Below are 18584 nucleotides of genomic sequence, written 5' to 3' on the forward strand. Positions count from 1 at the left end.
TATCGGCTGAGCTGTTGCATGTCTCAGGAGTTATGTCATGTCAGTGAAAGCATTGTAAATGTATTTTCAATGAAGTATCACCTATCATACAACACCTCATATAGTTTTAGGTGTTTTAGAATTGATATTTAATAGTAACTTTTAGTAGTAAAAGATGTGTCATGTGCAACAATGTGATCTAGAGTACTTTGTATGATAACTGTCCCAAAGTGGTGGCTGTGACCATACCAAAAAGTTACTTGTGCGCCAGTAAGTGTTTGTGTGTGTTAACCTGCCTTTACATCCATCTTGCTCATCTCGTTCAATGGGACACCATCATAAGTCTTCACCAGACCACCAAGAAGCGCACAAAAAATCTAAGAAAGTTCATTATTTACGGTATGTGTTTCTTGCATTCTTAACTAGAAGTGACCTGATATGCTATTAGACATGTTGGGCATGAATGATCTAAGGCATGACAGAGATTGAGGCAGGCAAAGGGAGCCGATAAGGTATATTGCAAGACTACATCTACTGACATGCAGTACTAATTTCGTGCAGGTGACACTAGATGCCTACAGCGCAATGGAAGAAATACAGAGCAGGACTTACACTGGTGGTAGCCAGAATCACAATGGGTGCCAGCCTCGAGTTATTGCAGTTCTGCAAGGTGTAGATGTGTGAGGGTGGAGTGCCATTAGAACTGGTGTTTTGGTGGGAATAGCAGAGGCCCGGTTTTTGCTGAAGGACACAGAAGACTTGGTAGCAGTGGTCAAAAATCTTGATGGTCCTTGCATTGCATATCTCCAAGCTGAATGTTGCTGTCTTCTTTCCACAGCACATCTCTACCTTGAAGCTGAAGAGGAGATTCTTTCCCTCATGGATGAAGATCAGGGAGCTCTCAATGCTGCTCTGTTCAGTGGTGCACTAGTATGGCAGCGTCAGTAGTATCCCATGATCATATGAACAATGTTGAATTGTCGACCATTTACCATGTGCCCGCATATTATTTTTCACTGCCATGGTCAAAAGCTCTCGGGGACGACAGTTGGACACGTATCGATGGCAGTTCATGGAGGAGAATCATGGTCAGCTCGCAGCCAGGCGACAATGCAATCAGGAAACTCAATTATGTGTTCCTGAGGGAAGTGTATGCCATGCACATACCTCTGTAGATGTTACAAACAGGATCCGTCACTCGGTCAAAACCACATACTTCCGGAATACCAACACATCTCCAGCTGTACCCACCAGTTCTTCAACCACAACCATTGGGAGTTCAGGAGACTTTCGATTTCACTTCTTATATCAGTGCTGATGAACCATACCTCAATTATCTTGCTGACACCAGCCAGATACCATACCAATGAAAACCAAAAGGCAAATGCACAGCAGCAGTATGTATCATTTATATATCATGATGATCCTGGCAGTTTTTTCTCATTTCTTGAATATTCAGGATGACCCTCAAAAACAATGGGTACCAGAGTGTGACAATTTTCTCGAGGAATTCATTCGGCTTGAAGGGCGTGGAGATGATGGATGGAGTAGGCATTATCATGGGGAGCAGGGATGCATCAACCAGCCGTTTATTTGGTGCATTGATTGTGAAGGATTACAGCTTTACTGTCAGTCTTGTGTCATCTCGTTGCACTGCACAATGCCTTTGCATCGCGTTGAAGTACATATTCACATTGATTTGTGTTTCTTTGAAAATTGACTATACTATAAGATTTGGTCCGGAAATTACTTCCAGTGCAGCAACTTAAGAGACCTAGGGCTACGTATACACCTCGGGCATCCAACTGGTGTTCGTTGTTGCAATCCCTCTGCTGCATTCCAGGACGACTTCACCGTCCTTGACATCACTGGTGTCCACAGTGTCATGCTAGATTTCTGCAATTGCGAGACAGCACAAACGCATGCTACCCAACTCCTGTGCACTCGCTGGTACCCAGCAACTATAATGAATCCCTGAACTGCTGCTACCTTCCAAGTCCTGATCACTTTCAAATGTATACCTTTGAGTTGAAAGGATCCACATTTGAATATTATCAAGCATTGGCGCATCTAAGGACCGTTATGAAGCTTTCCTATGGATGAGTCGGCAATTTTGACACATACTATCCCTTAAACGAGCTGGGCATGGCCATGACACTGGTGGTGCTCTTGATACAATGGAAGGGGAACTCACTGTACTGTGCCCAGCTTGTCCTCAACCTGGCAAGAACTTGCCTTTGGATTGGGAGACCAACAAAGCGCAACACAAGTAAGCTATTTCTTTTCCATTCAGATATTTAAGCTCAAGGAATATAGATGGCTTTATGCCTTATTTCTCGCAATGGACGCTAACTTTCGTTTATACCGCCATAACAAGTCCTCTGAACAGGCGAACCCTAGCCTAAGCAGGGGCTGGGGTTATTTCATAGAACAAAATGGATTCAAAGATGTACTGGATGCTTATGTGGGCCAGGTGCAAGAGGTGAGGTTTATTCTACTCTAGTATATCATATGCTGATATCTTGTTTAGAAAAGTTCTTGCACCAGCCACAATGCTGTAAACCTTGCTGAAACCAAGAATTCACGGGGACTGGCTGCCACAGGTGTTGGCACCATCATTTGTGCTCATCATAACCTCACCCGTCCATCCTCAGTTGGAGATCTCCAAAAACGAGAAAGGTATGTGTCTCGGACATATTTGATGATGTCTATTGACATAAGACTTAAATCTGTAAATATGGATTACCTGTTCTTCTCGACATTGCAGCATCTGGCAAGGTTCCTGTTCTTAACATCTCCTATGATATTGCATGTCAATGGGGTAAACATCTGTTGGAGTGGATGTCACGCTATCCCTCCTGGATCCATTTTTTGAGTGACTCAAAATTTTAACATTTGTCATTCTGAAGTTTCATCTACCAGCTCACATTGAAGCATGTCAGACTTTGTATTCTCTTAACCTCATAAAAGGCATGGCAAGGACTGACAGTGAAGCCATTGAATGCAGATGGTCCAACATGAATCCGGTTGCTACCAGCACGCATGAAATGGGCCCAGGGTCAAGATGCCACATCTTGGATGACCACTTCGGTGATTGGAATTGGCGTCAAGTGTCCAACTTGGGTATGAACTACACTTAGATTGTGCCTTCACCTCTGACAGTTTAATAGGTCCTTCGCTCCTCAAGAAACTCAAGGAGGCAATTCCAGAATGTTATCAGCATGCTGCTGATCTTCATGACTTCGAGGAAGCCATCCCGTCTTCGAGTCTTAGTACCTGGCACAAGCTGGTAGAAGACTGAGAGGCTGATCGCTCGAAGCCAAACCCTTTTGAGATAAAAGCTTCAGGTATGTTTTTGTTTGTATGATATTTGCAATCTTTGACTTGTACATTACAGTTGTTACCCAGGCATCTGTCAGACTCGAGCTCTCTTAGCTTGAAGCCCACCAGCTAAGGCAAGGATCGGACACCTCCCTCCACCCAGAGGTCTCCCCTAGTGTGTTAATTACTGTCAGGATTGACCTAGAGGCTTTGCAGTATGTTTGACTTTCACACTGACAATAACCTGGTTCTAACAAGTTGGTTTAACCCTCAGACATCGACTTACAACAGATACTGCAAACATTGGAATCCACGCTACCGATAACCAACTATCCACAATGCAACAATGCACCAACGCTCTATGCTGTCAAATTGAACAGTGGATGCAAATCCAAACACTATATATTCCCAATGTTGCCAGACTTCGAACCAATACCTCTGATGCTGAAGATGCCACCCTTGAAGAACCTGCTCACACCATCAAATTGTGGATGCTGTCTGCAGTTGTGAAGGCAGGCATGTCTTGCGATGTGAACCTCTGTAACATCGAATGGAAGTTGCGCTGTGCCAAAACACATGATGGTCTCCAGGAACTACAGCAACACCTACGAATCAAATGCCATCTAAACGGGTTCAAGAAGAACTGGTTAATGGGCCAGCAAGCCCATACCAGATCCTGTGCTGTCATTGATACCGTGGTGGCAAAAATAGCTGCGGCTGCGACGAAGTATCGCACGGCATGGAGCACACTTCATACCTTAGCTGATGCCCTCCTACATTTTGATTGGGAGATCGAGTTCCCAAGGCTCGAGGATGGGGATATTTGTGGCATGACGGAGGAGGAAGTGGGAGGCTTGGTGTCAGAGGGTCGCAGACTCATGGCCATGTCTTGGATCTGGAAGCAGCACCATGGAGTGGGTGAAGAAGAGCTTTCTGAAGGTGAGTAATGAATTGATTGATGTAGTTTTTTCTGACAAGAAACAGCAATGCGCATTGAGTGGTGCAAGGCAGGGGCTCATGCAAAGAGGTGGGCAGAGGAGGTCGAACTTGTGCAGGAGGAGATGCGACGAGTACTAGCATTCTTTCAGCATCAGCAAACTAGGGGGCACCTGTACAATATTGTACAAGATTGTACAGTATTGTACAGACATTACACTTACACAAGGAAGTCTCCCCTTTACAATACTGTCACATACATCTACAATCTGTACATCTCATCACAGACTGTACAGACAATACAGAGTGTACAGACAACACAGACTGTACCAAGGATACATTTATTCACAGGCTTCACACTGGTAAACATGACATACAGCCTCACAAGGCTTGCATCAACTGTAATGATTATGAAATGAAAACACAATGCGATCAGAGCAATACTAAAGTACGATGTTAATGTCCTCCGTGTCGCTGCCCGCCACAATCCCAGCCGCATACTCATCAAAGTCACCCATGCCAATCCTAGCCCATCGGTCCAACATGTCTTCGAGCTCTTCACGGTGCTCTGGAATGTCGAGCAGCATATCAACTGATTTCTGTAAATTGACGAAGTGGGTCCTGCACTGTTCAGCAGTTATATCAGGAACCTTGTCAGTGCTGGTCTCCTGAAAGCCAGAGATAACACCCTTCAACTGTTGAATCATCAGCGACGAAATAATATAGAACAATAAGCATACCACCACTGCTACAAGAAGCATCACATTGATGGGGATTGTGTGGCGGAATTCATCCATGTTCTTCAATGCTTTCTTGCTGTTGCTGTAGTAGAATTCGAGACACGTGTCCTTGAGAGCCTGCGCCATGAAATTCTTGAATTGTCCCTGCTGAGAATTAAATGTAAATGACACAATTACCAGGAGTCACGACCTACACCAGATGAGTCACTGACCTACACCAGATGAGTCAGGGAGCCGGAGGTAGTCACCGCTCTTGAGGAGCCTAGTAGCAGCAGCAGTGACCTGCTTTTGAACCTCCTCCTTTCACATTGTGGAGCCCTGCAGGAAGATATCATATGCCCTTTTTGCGATAGAGATGATGACCTTTTTGAGCTCTGTGCGGAACATGAAGAGATCGTCACACAGCTCATCAACATATCAGCAAGTGCATTTGCCATCAAAAAATGAAGAACCTACCAGCCAGGCACATATCTGTGTCGTACTCTGGAAAGTAACCTTAAAAATACGTGAGAAGGGTAGACGGTGGTGTAAGGAGAACATACCTCTCTTGATTTATTCTTCTTCTCATGGTATGTCCATAGCACGGCGTCCAAGACTTCTCGAGCAAGGTTGAGGGCATCCTGGGATTCTGGAATTGGGTGGGCTAGAATGGCCTGCAGCTGCATCTCTAACTTAGCCATCTGCAGGAATACTTGCCAAGTGGGCGGATAAAACCCTAGCTTTGAAGGGTTCCCCTGGCTTGCCTTGACCTTCCATTTGCTGTTGCCAGATCAACGAGCATCTTCGGGTGTAGAGCTACAAGAGCGTTCACGGTTTGCAGCCAGAGTAGAGTCAGATGGAGAGCGTGTGTCATATACCGGATCCGAGCACCTCCAACACCACCTGTGAACATCCCCACCCCTGTTCCGACCCCCTGTTTTCCCGTCCGCTCCATCCCTCCTTCTCCGACAATGCACGAAGTGCATCTCAGCAGGACTAGCCCTGCTACCTCTGCACCCGACTCTGTTCTGCTCCTCCGACACTACACCCCTTCCATCCGACCCTATCTGGAGTTCCACTCCTCCACCCTATTGGTCTGCCCGATCCTACTCCTACTCCCTCCACTTTTCCGACCCGCTCGGTTCCTTCATTTCCGCTTGTCTTGTCCCACCCATCTGTTAGTCTGTCTGACCTGCCTCACTGGTCCACTCCTAGACTAGGAACCACTCAACTGGTCCTATCCCTGTTTACAAACACATGAAACTGAACTCACCGACCACAAAATCAGTGAAAGGTGCAAATCAGTTTCTTTCTGGAGCTGAAATCCCATAACAGGATCTCCGCAGGGGGTCAAGAGAAGGCGCCTGGTGATACCTGTTAATGAACTTCTTGTCTGGCCTGTCCTCAGGCAGGATACCATATCTATCCTGAATGTGGGCTGTGCAGTCAGGCTCCCCATCAAATAGGACATCCCAATGGTCTATGAGTTGGATCACATTAGGGATGCCCTTGACCCTCTCAAGGACGTCTACTTCATGGAATCTCTTTACCTCAGCCACCCAACAATCTTTCATTGCATATTCTTTCCCTTCTACAGGATCCCGAACGCGGTAACAAACTGTTCCGCAACAAAATAGACCCTGGCTCTTCCATAGAACAGCCATAATTGAGAATATTTTACCAGCATTGTCGGTTACCCAACTGATCACCCCCACTACTAGTTCGGTGTGAGTACCCTTGCAAGAAGGGATGCACATATGGGTTGTGGGGTCGAGACCCAAGAGGCTCGGATCCACTAATGAGAGAGTAGCTATTGCATCAGCAACATGAGTGGGTGACGATTGGATGGGAGTTGGAAGAGTTATGATGAGGCCTGAGCAGTCACAATAATGAGCGTAAAGTTGTTCGGCAGAGATAAAGAATGAGAGGATGAAGCAACACCACGGCTGTTCTCGCATGATGAGATATGCTTTAGTGGCAGACCCCCAGTACACTCCTAGGTCATGCCTCTTGCTGAAATCAGAGGATGTATGCTTGTTAAGACTGTGCTCAGGGGTAAAGCGGATTCTGAGGGGCTTGGCTTCAGCTTGTATGCTGCACCCCTTACCCGAGTACGTGCCCCTAATTTCGGAATGTAGTCTGACACAAATTCTATGGGTTCCAACAGGACATCAGAATGGGGGTCCTCTGAAGGAGGACCAACAGACTACTAGGTGAGCGCGGGAAAGTCGTGTGGGGGTTGTTCTGCCCGACAGGAGGGAGGTGGGAGACTACTGCGGTCGGAACCAACAGAAGCAGAGCAGAACGGAGGGGATGGATGCGAGAGTGCAGGGTCTAGTTCTGACGCACGGGAGGTTAGGGGAGCAGAGGAACAGGGGAATGGGGGAACGGGGGAATGGAGGGACGGAGGAACGGGGGAAAGGGGGATCGGAGGATCGGAGGATGGCCGACCTAGGGAGTCAATCCCCTTGGCTGGCTTAACAGGAGTTGACTAAGATCAGGCCCAAGTCCAAGAACAGAGGAGCAGGGCTTAGAAAAGGTAATATTCAGACTGAGTCTCTACAGACAAATGTAGATATGTTTATATACTCTAAGTGATGAGCATAGCATAGCAGAAGGCTATATGCTGAGTGTACAGGATTACAATAGGATGACTGAGACATACGAGAATAAGGCTCGGAGAACAGTATGTATGCGACAGATCAATAATCGCTAGGGTATAGGAATTACCAGCGAGGCAGTCGGACGGACTGACAGTTGGGTGGGGGAATACAAGCAGAACTGAAGGACCCCCGTGGGTCGGAAAAGCAGAGGGAGTAGGAGTAGGATCAGGCAGACCAATAGGGCGGAGGAGCGGAACCCCAGATAGGGTCGGATGGAAGGGGTATGGGGTTGGGGGACATAGGGGTAGTGTCGGAAAAGCAGAATGGGGTTGGGTGGAGGTAGCAGGGCTAATCCTGCGGAGATGCACTTCGTGCATTGTCGGGGAAGGAGGAATGGAGCAGACAGGGAAACAGGGGGTCGGACCAGGGGTGGGGATGCTTATAGGTGGTACTGGGAGTACTCACATCCAGTATATGACAATGCTCGACAAAGCTCAGGATGTCTGCCCATGCTTTCTCACAAACTTTACTCTTGTAATAAAACAGAGCAAGATCAGGCTTTTGTGCATTGTAAGGGTCTGGTATTGGTGAGTTGGCAAACTCTGCAGACCAGTATCATTTGATTTTCGATATTTGGAAGGGAAGTTTGGCCCAGATTTTCGATTCACGGCGCAGGGCGTACTGAACGGCTTTGAAGAGGCACTGTAAGTCTTTCTCAGTCGATGAAGGCTTACGTGCCCTCTTCGATCCTGGCTCTGCGGTCCCATTGTATTCATTGCGGCTCCAGGTGCCATCCGTGTCTTGAGACATTATCCCAGAATGTTGAGAATCCAAGGCCTCGGTATCCATGTCAGTGACATCTGCGCTAGTGCCATCTGAGTCATCTGACCCGGAGTCGATGTTCTTATTGTTCGCTTTGAGCTTTTTTTTTGATTGAAGTTCCACGCGCCATGGAAATATACTGGTGGCCCGTTATTTTTGCCATAGTACTTGATCTTTGTGATATCCTTGGTTGTCAATAGCAATTTGGGAATGAGGTGGTAGAAAAGGCTAGCACTGTGTTTGATGTTCAAGTCACCTTCAAAGATGACGTGGCCGTCAAGCTCTGATTTGAGCAGATCTTTAATGAGATCATTCCTGCGACCACCCTCAGGCGGGCAACCCATCAAACTGAGTGAAGGGCCACAGAGATAAAGGTCGAATGAAGTAGTAGCATGTGAAGTTGGGGAAATTTGGTGAGTGAGCAGGTCATCTGCCATGGCGTCTAATGGATTCAGAGTCAAGACTAGTCAATGCTATGGAGTATTGAATGAGTACTGCAGACCAATGCACCCTACAATGACAATTCACCTGTCTGTCTGAATGGTCGGCAAGTTTGTTGAGCAAGTGCTCCCTCAGGCTAGTGTACAATTGCAAGGCAGCGGCGTGGGCCTCGAGTTTGGTGCATCATCGATCAAACATCAAGTTCCCAGAGTTTCCACATGGAATAGATCAAACAGTCTGTCATAGTAGTATCACTAAGGAGGAAATGATCCAACAGCTGGTATCTATCCTTGTGACGCATAGTACAGGGTATCATAAATTTGCTTATTGAAGTACTTATTCAAGTAGAACAAAGAATTATAATGCGCTGAAGTAGACTTAGTCAATCGAGGATCCACTGTAGTACCCAGCCTCGGAATAATGTTGACGAATGCTTGAAGTTGCATCAGAGGAACTACATCTCCCACCAGAGTACCATTGGCATGTTTTGCACGTGTCAATGTGTGCATCTGGGTGACGGGATCAACTGCACCGATCTTAAAGCTGTGCACATAACAAAGATATTGATCATGCCATGTGATGCGTGAACCTCATCAAGGTATTGGGCACATGATGAGCTGCAATTCACAGACAGCATGACCTTCAAAAGAGGGGAAAGGTTTCAGGGATAATCAAAATGTATATGAGTACTAAAGAGCTCACCCTTTAACCCAGACTTAGACCAATCATACGCACTATCAATGTTGAGAATGGCAACATCCTTTCAGCCTTTCGGCCACACAATGCGTGCAGGAGAGGCATGTATGGTTTGCACAGGTAAAACGACACTGGGATCGTGGAGACAAACTTGCTGCATGCAAACAGTATGCCATATTTGAACGCGCTCGAAAGGGATATTCAAGGGGCAGTCGATCAGCAATCTTCTTGGGACCCCCACCCCAAAAACTCCATTTCCATTCCTTGCATCGTGTTGAAAGAAGTCTGAGAGAGCGTACCGCAGATCTGGGATGTTGAATTGATTGTTGACCTCATCAATTTTCATGCCAGTGCAGGTGGGGTTACAGTTGAGATGAATGGCGGTGCCGCCAGCAAGGAATGTATAAGGAGGGTGAGCCTGGGGAATTTCATCACGCCTTGCAGTAGCCAACATTCTTATTTTGCTGAAGTAGTTGGAACTGGTCCGTGTGTGATTCAGCTCTTCTAAAAGTGCGGTTCGTGGATCCATCAGTTCACTACTTGCCCCTTTTTCTTCCTCGTCCTCGTCCCAGTCCCCATCATTGTCATTGTCCCCTTCAACCTCATGAAGTTCTTTGAGATCAGGATCAGTGGGAAGGCTCTTGAGAGTTGTAGCAATTGCAAAATGATGCAGTTTCTCTGCTCAATCTAAGTGATGACAGATATGGGGATTGTAATTGTTGTTGTTTGTGCGCCATGCTGGTTCCTTGATTTCGGAGATGTGTGCATGTTCAGTTGCATCTGTGGACCACTGGATGAGGGCGCTGACTTGGGATATGCTAGCAGTAATGCTCTGCATGAGCTCCAGCTTGGGTATGTGCCAATTATCAATGGCTCTCTTTGTACCCATCCGAGCGCCTAATGTCATAATGGCATCTTTGTTGTCATGAAATATTGTGAGCGATCTGTTGATAGATGTCAGTACGCTGTCATCAGGTGAGGGAGACTGCGCTAAGTATTGGACATCCATTAAAGCATGAATTGCAACCACAAATCGACGGGGGCTGCACCAGCAATCAGCCCAACAATATAACACTGTATATCGCGGTGGACTCTGCCCATGACCTGTTTCAGTTTGGAGATTCCATTGGAGAAGTGGTGATAGCCTGTGATGGGTTGCAATATTAAGATCCGGAAATCAAATTCCACTGCTCCAAGAACTACAAGACACCATTGGATGTTGTGGTCATAGAATTGCTTATGCCAGTGATACAGAGCTTCCAGTGTAAGGAAGATTGCAGGATCACTGAACCGCCAGCCCTTCCAGAAAGGTGCAAAGACACCATTTAGCTGGAAATCCGCACATGCAGCAAAAAAGCTTCGAGGTTGTTGGGATCAATATTGATGCTGGCGAGCTGCTCGAGAGTGATGGCACGTGTACGTGCAGGATGATGAAAGTTGTCCCTGAACTGCAGATACGATGCCAGTGTAAATGGACAAGTTTTACCGCGCACACATGCGAGCATACATGCCTCAGGAGTATCAACAATGTATGCAGCAAGGGGGGTAAAACAGTGGCGGATGTTTCCCACTGGGTCGGACATCATAATTCCAAGTTCAGCGGCTTTCATCAGGGGCTGCAAAACAATTGAAAGACATTTGTGGATGGGAGGAGAGTCATGAGCATGAACACCTTGGACAAGAGCTTTGTACGAGTGCGCATGCGAATGTTGGCAAGGCCTAGCAGAAGCAGGTGTGCAACCCTGGCACCTGTCATCATCATGACATTGGTCTTGTCAGACGAAAGCATGGTGCCAAGGATTGTTGCGCCTTGGGGCAGTTGATCCTACAGTCTTGTGAGATGGTGCGCATTGTGAGTCCATCAACAGCACGTACCTGAACACAACGAGGGATGAAGTCAAGTTGGTCAAGAAAGAGGGGATTACTGAAAAGACTCTCCAAACACTCGACCGGGTCCCTCCAAAATAGTCGAATTGGGCTTTCACACCATGAAGCGAGGGAATGTGTTGGCATTTCCAGCTCGGTCCCTTTGGCAGCATTTCAGCTCAGCTTCGCAAATCTTTGGCGTTGTTGAATGACAGTTGTAATCGTTTTATCTGTGAGGTAATGTCATGATCGAAGCATGAAAGCAACAAGGAAGATACATACCATAGAGAGCTGCAAAAAGGTATTGATTGCTACCATGCTAAGGGCAGAATGCAGGAGGAAGTCGGTGACCTCCCATTCTTCCCTCAATGCGAATGGATAAAACAGGTTCTCCTTCCTGTATTCTGCATGCTCGTCAGTGTCAAAAAGATCCAGAAATGTGATGCCATCCTGAGAATAGCACCTGGCTGCGCCCTCATACCATTCCTCATTGGTTGGGGGTAAATTTCCTGTGAGGTCTCCATCTAAGTTGGTATCCATGGAATCCTCAGCCTGAGCATTGAATTGCAAGTCACCCCCAACACCAAATCCCTGACCCATATCAACACCGATATCCAAATTCTGAGGTGGATTGAGGGATCGCCGCTGTAGGACACAGATCGGCGCTGACATGGTACTTCCTTGCTCTGCCGATCCACGGCAATATACGCTCGACCCCCCCATGCTCTATCCGACTCCTTGCCGATCGGCGCAAGCGAATCGGCCAATGAAGAATCAACACGCATCATCGGTTGGTCGCGCATGTGTTTTGCCCCTCTAGCTCACAGATACTCAGACGAACCCCATATCCATCCATCCTTGTTCACTGGTGCGTAGTATATTCCTCTTTGGTCTATTTGACAAAATACAGCACCTTTACCTCTCAAACTCCCCTATTACGTCGCCCTAAGCGGCTTGGACTGGCTTACTCTCAAATATCCCCATACATATCATGGATGATCAACCGCATGTCCCGCGTATATCTCTAGCAAACCACAAGGTAGCCTGGGCATCCCAAGCAATGATTATCTCCATTACTTACCTAGTAGCCGATTTTGTACTTAAGGAGTGCCCCCTGTTGTTGCAATGCAGTTAATTCTCACTCAGAAGCCGTGTCTTTTGTGTTCCATTCCTTTCTGATCTCATTCCCATGTCTGTCCACACATTCTCCTTGAAACCTCTGTTCTTCATCAACTACCTCGGTCAGCCGCACTCACTTGCACACCGCATAGCAGTCGGTAGAAATTATAGTTGATCAGCTTCGCAGGTGACTGTTCACGCTGAACATATATTGGATCAGCCACTCTTTGACTTGTTGTCGTGCCCCTCATATTTTATACTGAGGCAGCAATTTGGTTTGGTTTGCTCTGCTTCCCCTGGGTCAAACTGAACATTATAGGCTCACTACTCGAACCGGCCGTTATCACGCTGAGGTCATAGTGGAATTTGCTCCTTACACCGCGGTGGAACTACGTCCATGAATTCCAAGATGTCGACGATGTCACAAACAGAACTGTGACAAGATGTCCAAGGCTGACTTAGATGGCGAGTGATGCTGGAGTCCTTGGTGAAAACCTTCCCTGCACTTTGGACAGGTAGGTGTTGGCATTGATGATGCACGCACTTAAGTTCCCACACTTCTTTCATTCAGTCTAGGCGCATGTACATCCATATGTTCTCTCATTCTGAGATATTTACTTGTTCCTCTCCTAAAACTAACTATTGTCCTCCCTCAACTCCTCAAGCCTCATCATCCCTTGAAAGTTGGCCTGATAAAGGACATCTGTGCCCTACACATTCTCCACAATTGCACCCTGTGAAGGAGGAGGAAGATGATGATGATGAGAGCTTACCTATACCAATGCATTTTGTGAGTTGCACCTGCTTATGTGTTGCTTTGTTACTCATATCCCACCATCTGCAGGAATGAGGCTCAGCCGAGTCCAGCTACTTGTTTGATCAGCCAGCAGAAGAAGAAGACTCCAACCTTGTGCTCGAGGCAGCCCAGGCCAAACGCAAAGTGTGTCAAGCTCAAAAACACCTGGCCGACTGCCTTTTGGAGCACCATCAAATACTTATCCATATCTCCCGCTGCTGGGCAGAAGCTGCGAATCAGCATCTATTATTGGCTGACCTCAACATTGGACACATGCACTCAGAGCACCGGAGGAAAAACAGTATCACAATGTTTACTATTTGAGTGTGACACTGAGTAGTAAGTACATTTTTATTTCATAGTACCACTGTTATTAATAAAAATGAAAATAAGACCTTGTAGAATAGTAAATAGTCCGTTCTCCTCGCTGTGCATATATGTATATAAACTCACTAGTGTGATATATGTCATTTACAAGTGCTACAGAGTGTAACGGCTTGTGTCGCTTGTACAGTGTGTGAGCTTGTGGGCTTGTACTTGCTTGTGCTGCTGTCCTGCTTGTACCCAGACTTGTGGTCATTTGTTTGTGATGTCTGTGGGACCTGTGATCCTTGTGTGGACTTGTGCGGACTTGTCAAGTGTGTGGGAATTGTTGTGAAATCAATAGTTTGCTGATGAGTGAAATGCAGGTTGGTGGGAGGAATGTGCAACATCGAGGATAGATGATGGAACTATGGTGCACGAAGGAGTGGTTGCTTATGCTTTGCGGCAAGTGGCAATCTGGCAGTCCATGCAGAACAACTGTCTTTTCTTGTGGGAGGTGGTGCCCAGCCTTCTTTCTGTTCAGACGACTGCAGAACAAGCACATTTACCCATCACAACTACCACATAACATGCAGAAGGCTATATGTTTTTGTTTCGCATTTTTATCATTTTCCTGCATTTATTTTCATGCATTCCATTCCTGGCGTCCTGGGTTGCTAGACTACTATGGTTACTAGACTACTATATGAAATAGATGGTCTGTCATTGTCATTACCACTGCCCACACCTGCTATGATATTTTTGCTATCTCTCCCAGAGGTTTATCCTTCTTTGGGATATGTCACACATAGAAGGAGATGAAGGATTCACAAGGCACATATTGAATTTGATGGTCTGGGGCAGGACAACAAATTAGCAGTTGTGTGGAGAAGAGATCTATAATGAGATCATGAAGATATACCCAAAATGGGCTGTATTGATACGAGGAAGCCCCAGGCAGGTGTTAAGACCAGTGCTCAGGGGGTAAAGCGGAGTCTGAGGGGCTTGGCTTCAGCTCATATGCTGCACCCCTTACCCAAGTATGTGCCCCTAATTTCAGGAATGTAGTCCTGACACAAATTCTATGGGTTCCGACAGGACATCGGAATGGGGGTCCTCTGAAGGAGGACCGACGGACTACTAGGTGAGCACGGGAAAGTCAGGTGGGGGTTGTTCCACCCAACAGGAGGGAGGTGTGAGACTACTGCTGGTCGGAACCAACAGTAGAAGTGGAGTGGAAGGAACTGCTTGGACGAAGTCTGAAGCAGAGCGGAACAGAGGGGACAGATGTGAGAGTGCGGGGTCTAGTTCTGACGCACGGGAAGTCGGGTGAGCAGAGGGACAGAGGAACAGAGGAACGGGGGAATGTCGGAGCAGGGGAACAAGGGAGCGGAGGATTGGAGGATGGCCGACCTAGGGAGTCAATCCCCTAGGCCGGCTTAACAGGAGTTGACTAGGATCTGGCCCAAGTCAAGGAACAGAAGAGCAGGGCTTAGAAAAGGTAATATTCAGACTGAGTCTCTACAGACAAATGTAGATATGTTTATATACTCTAAGTGATGAGCATAGCAGAGCAGAAGGCTATGTGCTGAGTGTACAGGAATACAATAGGATGACTGAGACATATGAGAATAAGGCTCGGGGAACAGTATGTACACGACGGATCAGAATCGCTAGGGTATAGGGATTACCGGTGATCCGAAAAGCGGAACTATGATACTAAATGGAGATAGGACCAGTTGAGTGGTTCCTAGTCTAGGAGTGGACTGGTGAGGCGGTCGGATGGACTAATAGTCGGGTGGGGGAATATGAGCGGAACTGAAGGACCCCCTCGCAGGTCGGAAAGCTGAGGGAGAGGAGTAGGGAGTCACCCCACTGAACTTTAGTATTAAGTGGACCGAGTGTTGATTGAATTCTTGCTTGCCTGTCACCATCTGAAGGCCGCAAACCCACATGCCATGTGATATCGGGGTGGCAGAGAGGTGTGAACATGCCATATGCAGGGTCACCTACATTGTGAAATCTGCTGAATGGCTGCATGAAAGATCACACGAAACCAGATATCCTATCAGCACATGAGTGCCCCACATGCTCATAAACATGTTCTCACCGCCCCAACTTGCCACCATTCCCCAGATTTATGAGCACAGTATCAAACCTTGCTGGCACTCTCCTATTATGGCCATTGTGTCGTGCCGGTCGTGCATGTATTGCATCCACAGTGAGATGGTTTACCATGCCATCATCATCAACAGTACCATAGCAGACCTTGTGGAATACTGCAATGGACTGGAATGGGAGAATGACATCGCAGGCAGCGTCTTCTGACTGCCTCACAGTCAAATTAGGCTGCATCACTTTCATGGTGAAATGTGCCACAGCTGCTTGAAAATGGACTGTGCCATAATGATCAGCCAGCAATGCGAATGTCACCCATTTAACAGATGGGTGCTTCACTAGCTTGGGTTGTCGGAGATATATGAGGTCGGAGTGGGCTAGGGGGCGAGGGATATGATCTGATGATGCAGCAGGTCCCACATGCAGTTGCCATTCAATAAACTTGGCATGCCACAACATTTTCTCGTCGCTCAAGCCACAGCATCATTTGCATGTATTCATCCTTGTGATTTGTTGCACGGTATGCATCCTTTGCTAGGTCAATGTGAAGCCGTTCAGTATATTCCGTGTTGTAATTATCCATGGTTCTGAACATGTGAATCATTGTGATGTAGTGTCGGAATGAATGAAGCTTGGGGAGGTTGAATGATGAACGGATGCCCAGGTCCACGAAGATAGCTTTGTTATCGTGAAATCGATTGAGTGCCTCACTGAGTAGCGTCAATGTTAAATCAGAGTGACATGGGTACTGTGCGAGATACAAAAAGTCAAGGATGCCCCATACTGCATGAATAAGTTTAACCAGTGATGCACCATCAGGCAGATGTATGTTGATGATGATACTGAGCAGAAATCAACATATTTGCTGGTGTTCCATTCCACTGACTCATGACAGAACCAAAATGCCTTTCATGAATAGCCGGATGTTGTGGTTCGGAGGCAAACACTTGCACCACGCATCAATTTCCGCCTCCCCACAAGCAGATTTAATCCAAGAGATCATGTGCTTCAACAGCCCTTGATATAACTGATGGAGAACATCTGGTGTAATCGCGTTATATATATTACAGTGCGGCAGTTCCTCCCAGAACGGATGGTATAGAGGTTTGATGCCTGTCAGTGATATGTTACTGGTCAGTAACATGACCAATGACGAGTCCGACATATGTTACCAGTCAGTAACACGACAAGTGCAATAGAACTGGAAGACACTTACCGGCATCATGACAAGCCTTCACAAACTGAGTCAGATCTTCATCAGATAATGCCAGTGCATCCAAGATTTCATCCAAATTCTGCAGCTCAAATGGAAGGTCTTTGCTACCGAGCTCGGTCGAAGGTATGTCACATTTCAGACACTCTCCAGTCTTCATTCCAGTCACTAAGAGTTGCTCTGGGTAATCTCCAATATAACATGCAACAAGAGGATGACCACGATGAATGGTCCCATCACCACTGGCTATTGGCATCCCATACTTCCCTGGGTCAACAAGTGGCGAGACAATATGACGCATGCATGCATGGAACAGATTTGCAAGACACCGTCGCCTTGCAGCTTTGTTGGTGATGTGTTTGAGCTTGGTTGTTGGAATATAACCGACAAGTATCTGCACATTGTGAGACGGTCGTCACCAAATTTCCTTTGGTAGGTTTCCAATAGCCATGTAAATCGGGTACGCGGCCTTGTTTTGAAACATTGTGACCTGGGTTTTGTCAGATGAGAGCAGAATGGGAATGATTGTTGTGCATGGTTTTTCTTTCTCCAGTTGTTTCTTTAAAATGCATTTCGGCCCATTAGCCTGCTGATCTTCACATTATATGACAACCGCTCACCTGAGTGTGCCACCACCACTGCCCTGTATGCATCTCATGGTAGAGGTGCTGAGTCTTGTCCTCATCTGAATAGTGTCGTTCGGGCACAAACACGAGGTAAGGAGTGAGTTCAGGGTCTCCAAACAATGCCTTCACACACTCAATGATGTCCCAAAAATAGACATCAAATGCCTCTCCTGCCATCAAGATTTCCTGTCGCTGAAAATGAGGACAATGAGCTGGAATTTTGGTGTCAATGATCTTGTTGAGTTCGCGAGAATTGCGGTAAGAAAGGTCAAGCTTTTTGCAGACCTAGTAACTCATCAGTGCTGCCGACACTTAGCCATTAATTCAGGGGATACACTCACACCCTCGATGTCAAGCAGATCTGAAAACGCGGTGGAGCCTTGGCCACGCACCTTCGCCCATTGAGCAACCTCGTAATCGATGCATGAGGTGAAGGGTGCCCAATTGTTCCCATGAAGTTTATCATGGTAAGACTGATACCCATGTTCGGTTTGCATGAACTCATCGTCAATAATTGCTCTGGCACTCTGGATTGGAAACTTGGTAATGTATGGACCCTGGTGCAAGGGGAGCTCTGCCTCATAACGACGCATACGCGTGTGTTGATCCAGGTCAGCCACCATGTCTTCTTCGTCCATGGGAATATTGTCGTCATTGATGCCAGCCGGTTCTTCGGCACCTTGAATAGGAGGTTCCCAATCAGCTTCCTTTTCAGCCACCCAACCATCATTATCAACTTCCTCCAAGTCATCCTTGTCCTCATCCACATTCCATTCCAATCGATCTTCTGGGTCCTTGTCTTCTGGCGATTGAAGTCTGGAGTTGCCAGGGAGGTGATCACTGTTGAAGTCCTCGAATATCTTATTGCTGAAATTCATGTCAGATTGATGCACATCCATGTACTGATGGCAACATTACCTCTTGTGAGTGACTAGGCATGTAGTTGTACATATCATCATAGATACTGACACAGGCTGGATTTCTAATTTGTGCGAGATGACGAGAGTAACCACTCTCCGTTAAAGT

The 18584-nt window shown here is 46.8% G+C and overlaps 5 protein-coding genes across 5 annotated transcripts; 1 reads left to right on the top strand and 4 right to left on the bottom strand.

Annotated features, from left to right (window-relative positions):
- Positions 1-1399: 1399 nt before the first annotated feature.
- Positions 1400-4832, top strand: EDB91DRAFT_1237346 (uncharacterized protein; the record flags this gene model as incomplete). The annotated part of the gene is made up of 15 exons (XM_041321574.1): positions 1400-1660; positions 1712-1929; positions 2039-2082; positions 2119-2248; positions 2296-2461; positions 2510-2710; positions 2758-2854; positions 2902-3102; positions 3150-3268; positions 3299-3326; positions 3377-3393; positions 3415-3515; positions 3575-4239; positions 4285-4370; positions 4686-4832. 15 exons carry the CDS (start codon positions 1400-1402, stop codon positions 4830-4832), a joined length of 2481 nt encoding a protein of 826 aa, XP_041177073.1.
- Positions 4833-10199: 5367 nt separating this feature from the next.
- Positions 10200-11100, bottom strand: EDB91DRAFT_1237347 (uncharacterized protein; the record flags this gene model as incomplete). Its single annotated transcript, XM_041321575.1, has 3 exons — positions 10200-10502; positions 10556-10874; positions 10976-11100. 3 exons carry the CDS (start codon positions 11098-11100, stop codon positions 10200-10202), a joined length of 747 nt encoding a protein of 248 aa, XP_041177074.1.
- Positions 11101-11162: 62 nt separating this feature from the next.
- EDB91DRAFT_1030015 (uncharacterized protein) lies at positions 11163-11497 on the bottom strand (the record flags this gene model as incomplete). The annotated part of the gene is made up of 2 exons (XM_041312698.1): positions 11163-11342; positions 11393-11497. Coding segments are annotated over 2 exons (285 nt in total), but the record flags the coding sequence as incomplete, so codon positions are not given.
- Positions 11498-11562: 65 nt separating this feature from the next.
- Positions 11563-12055, bottom strand: EDB91DRAFT_1248443 (uncharacterized protein; the record flags this gene model as incomplete). Its single annotated transcript, XM_041322936.1, has 2 exons — positions 11563-11613; positions 11666-12055. The coding sequence occupies 2 exons, from the start codon at positions 12053-12055 to the stop codon at positions 11563-11565; spliced, it is 441 nt and encodes a 146-aa protein (XP_041177076.1).
- A 3652-nt stretch (positions 12056-15707) lies between these two features.
- On the bottom strand, positions 15708-18436 carry EDB91DRAFT_1237348 (uncharacterized protein; the record flags this gene model as incomplete). Its single annotated transcript, XM_041321576.1, has 8 exons — positions 15708-16096; positions 16239-16561; positions 16613-16832; positions 16936-17326; positions 17423-17491; positions 17553-17843; positions 17900-18031; positions 18179-18436. 8 exons carry the CDS (start codon positions 18434-18436, stop codon positions 15708-15710), a joined length of 2073 nt encoding a protein of 690 aa, XP_041177077.1.
- Between the last annotated feature and the right edge of the window lie 148 nt (positions 18437-18584).

Source organism: Suillus paluster, assembly GCF_016628075.1.
Source record: "Suillus paluster strain FC165 chromosome Unknown EDB91scaffold_26, whole genome shotgun sequence".
Taxonomy (NCBI): Eukaryota; Fungi; Basidiomycota; class Agaricomycetes; order Boletales; family Suillaceae; genus Suillus; species Suillus paluster.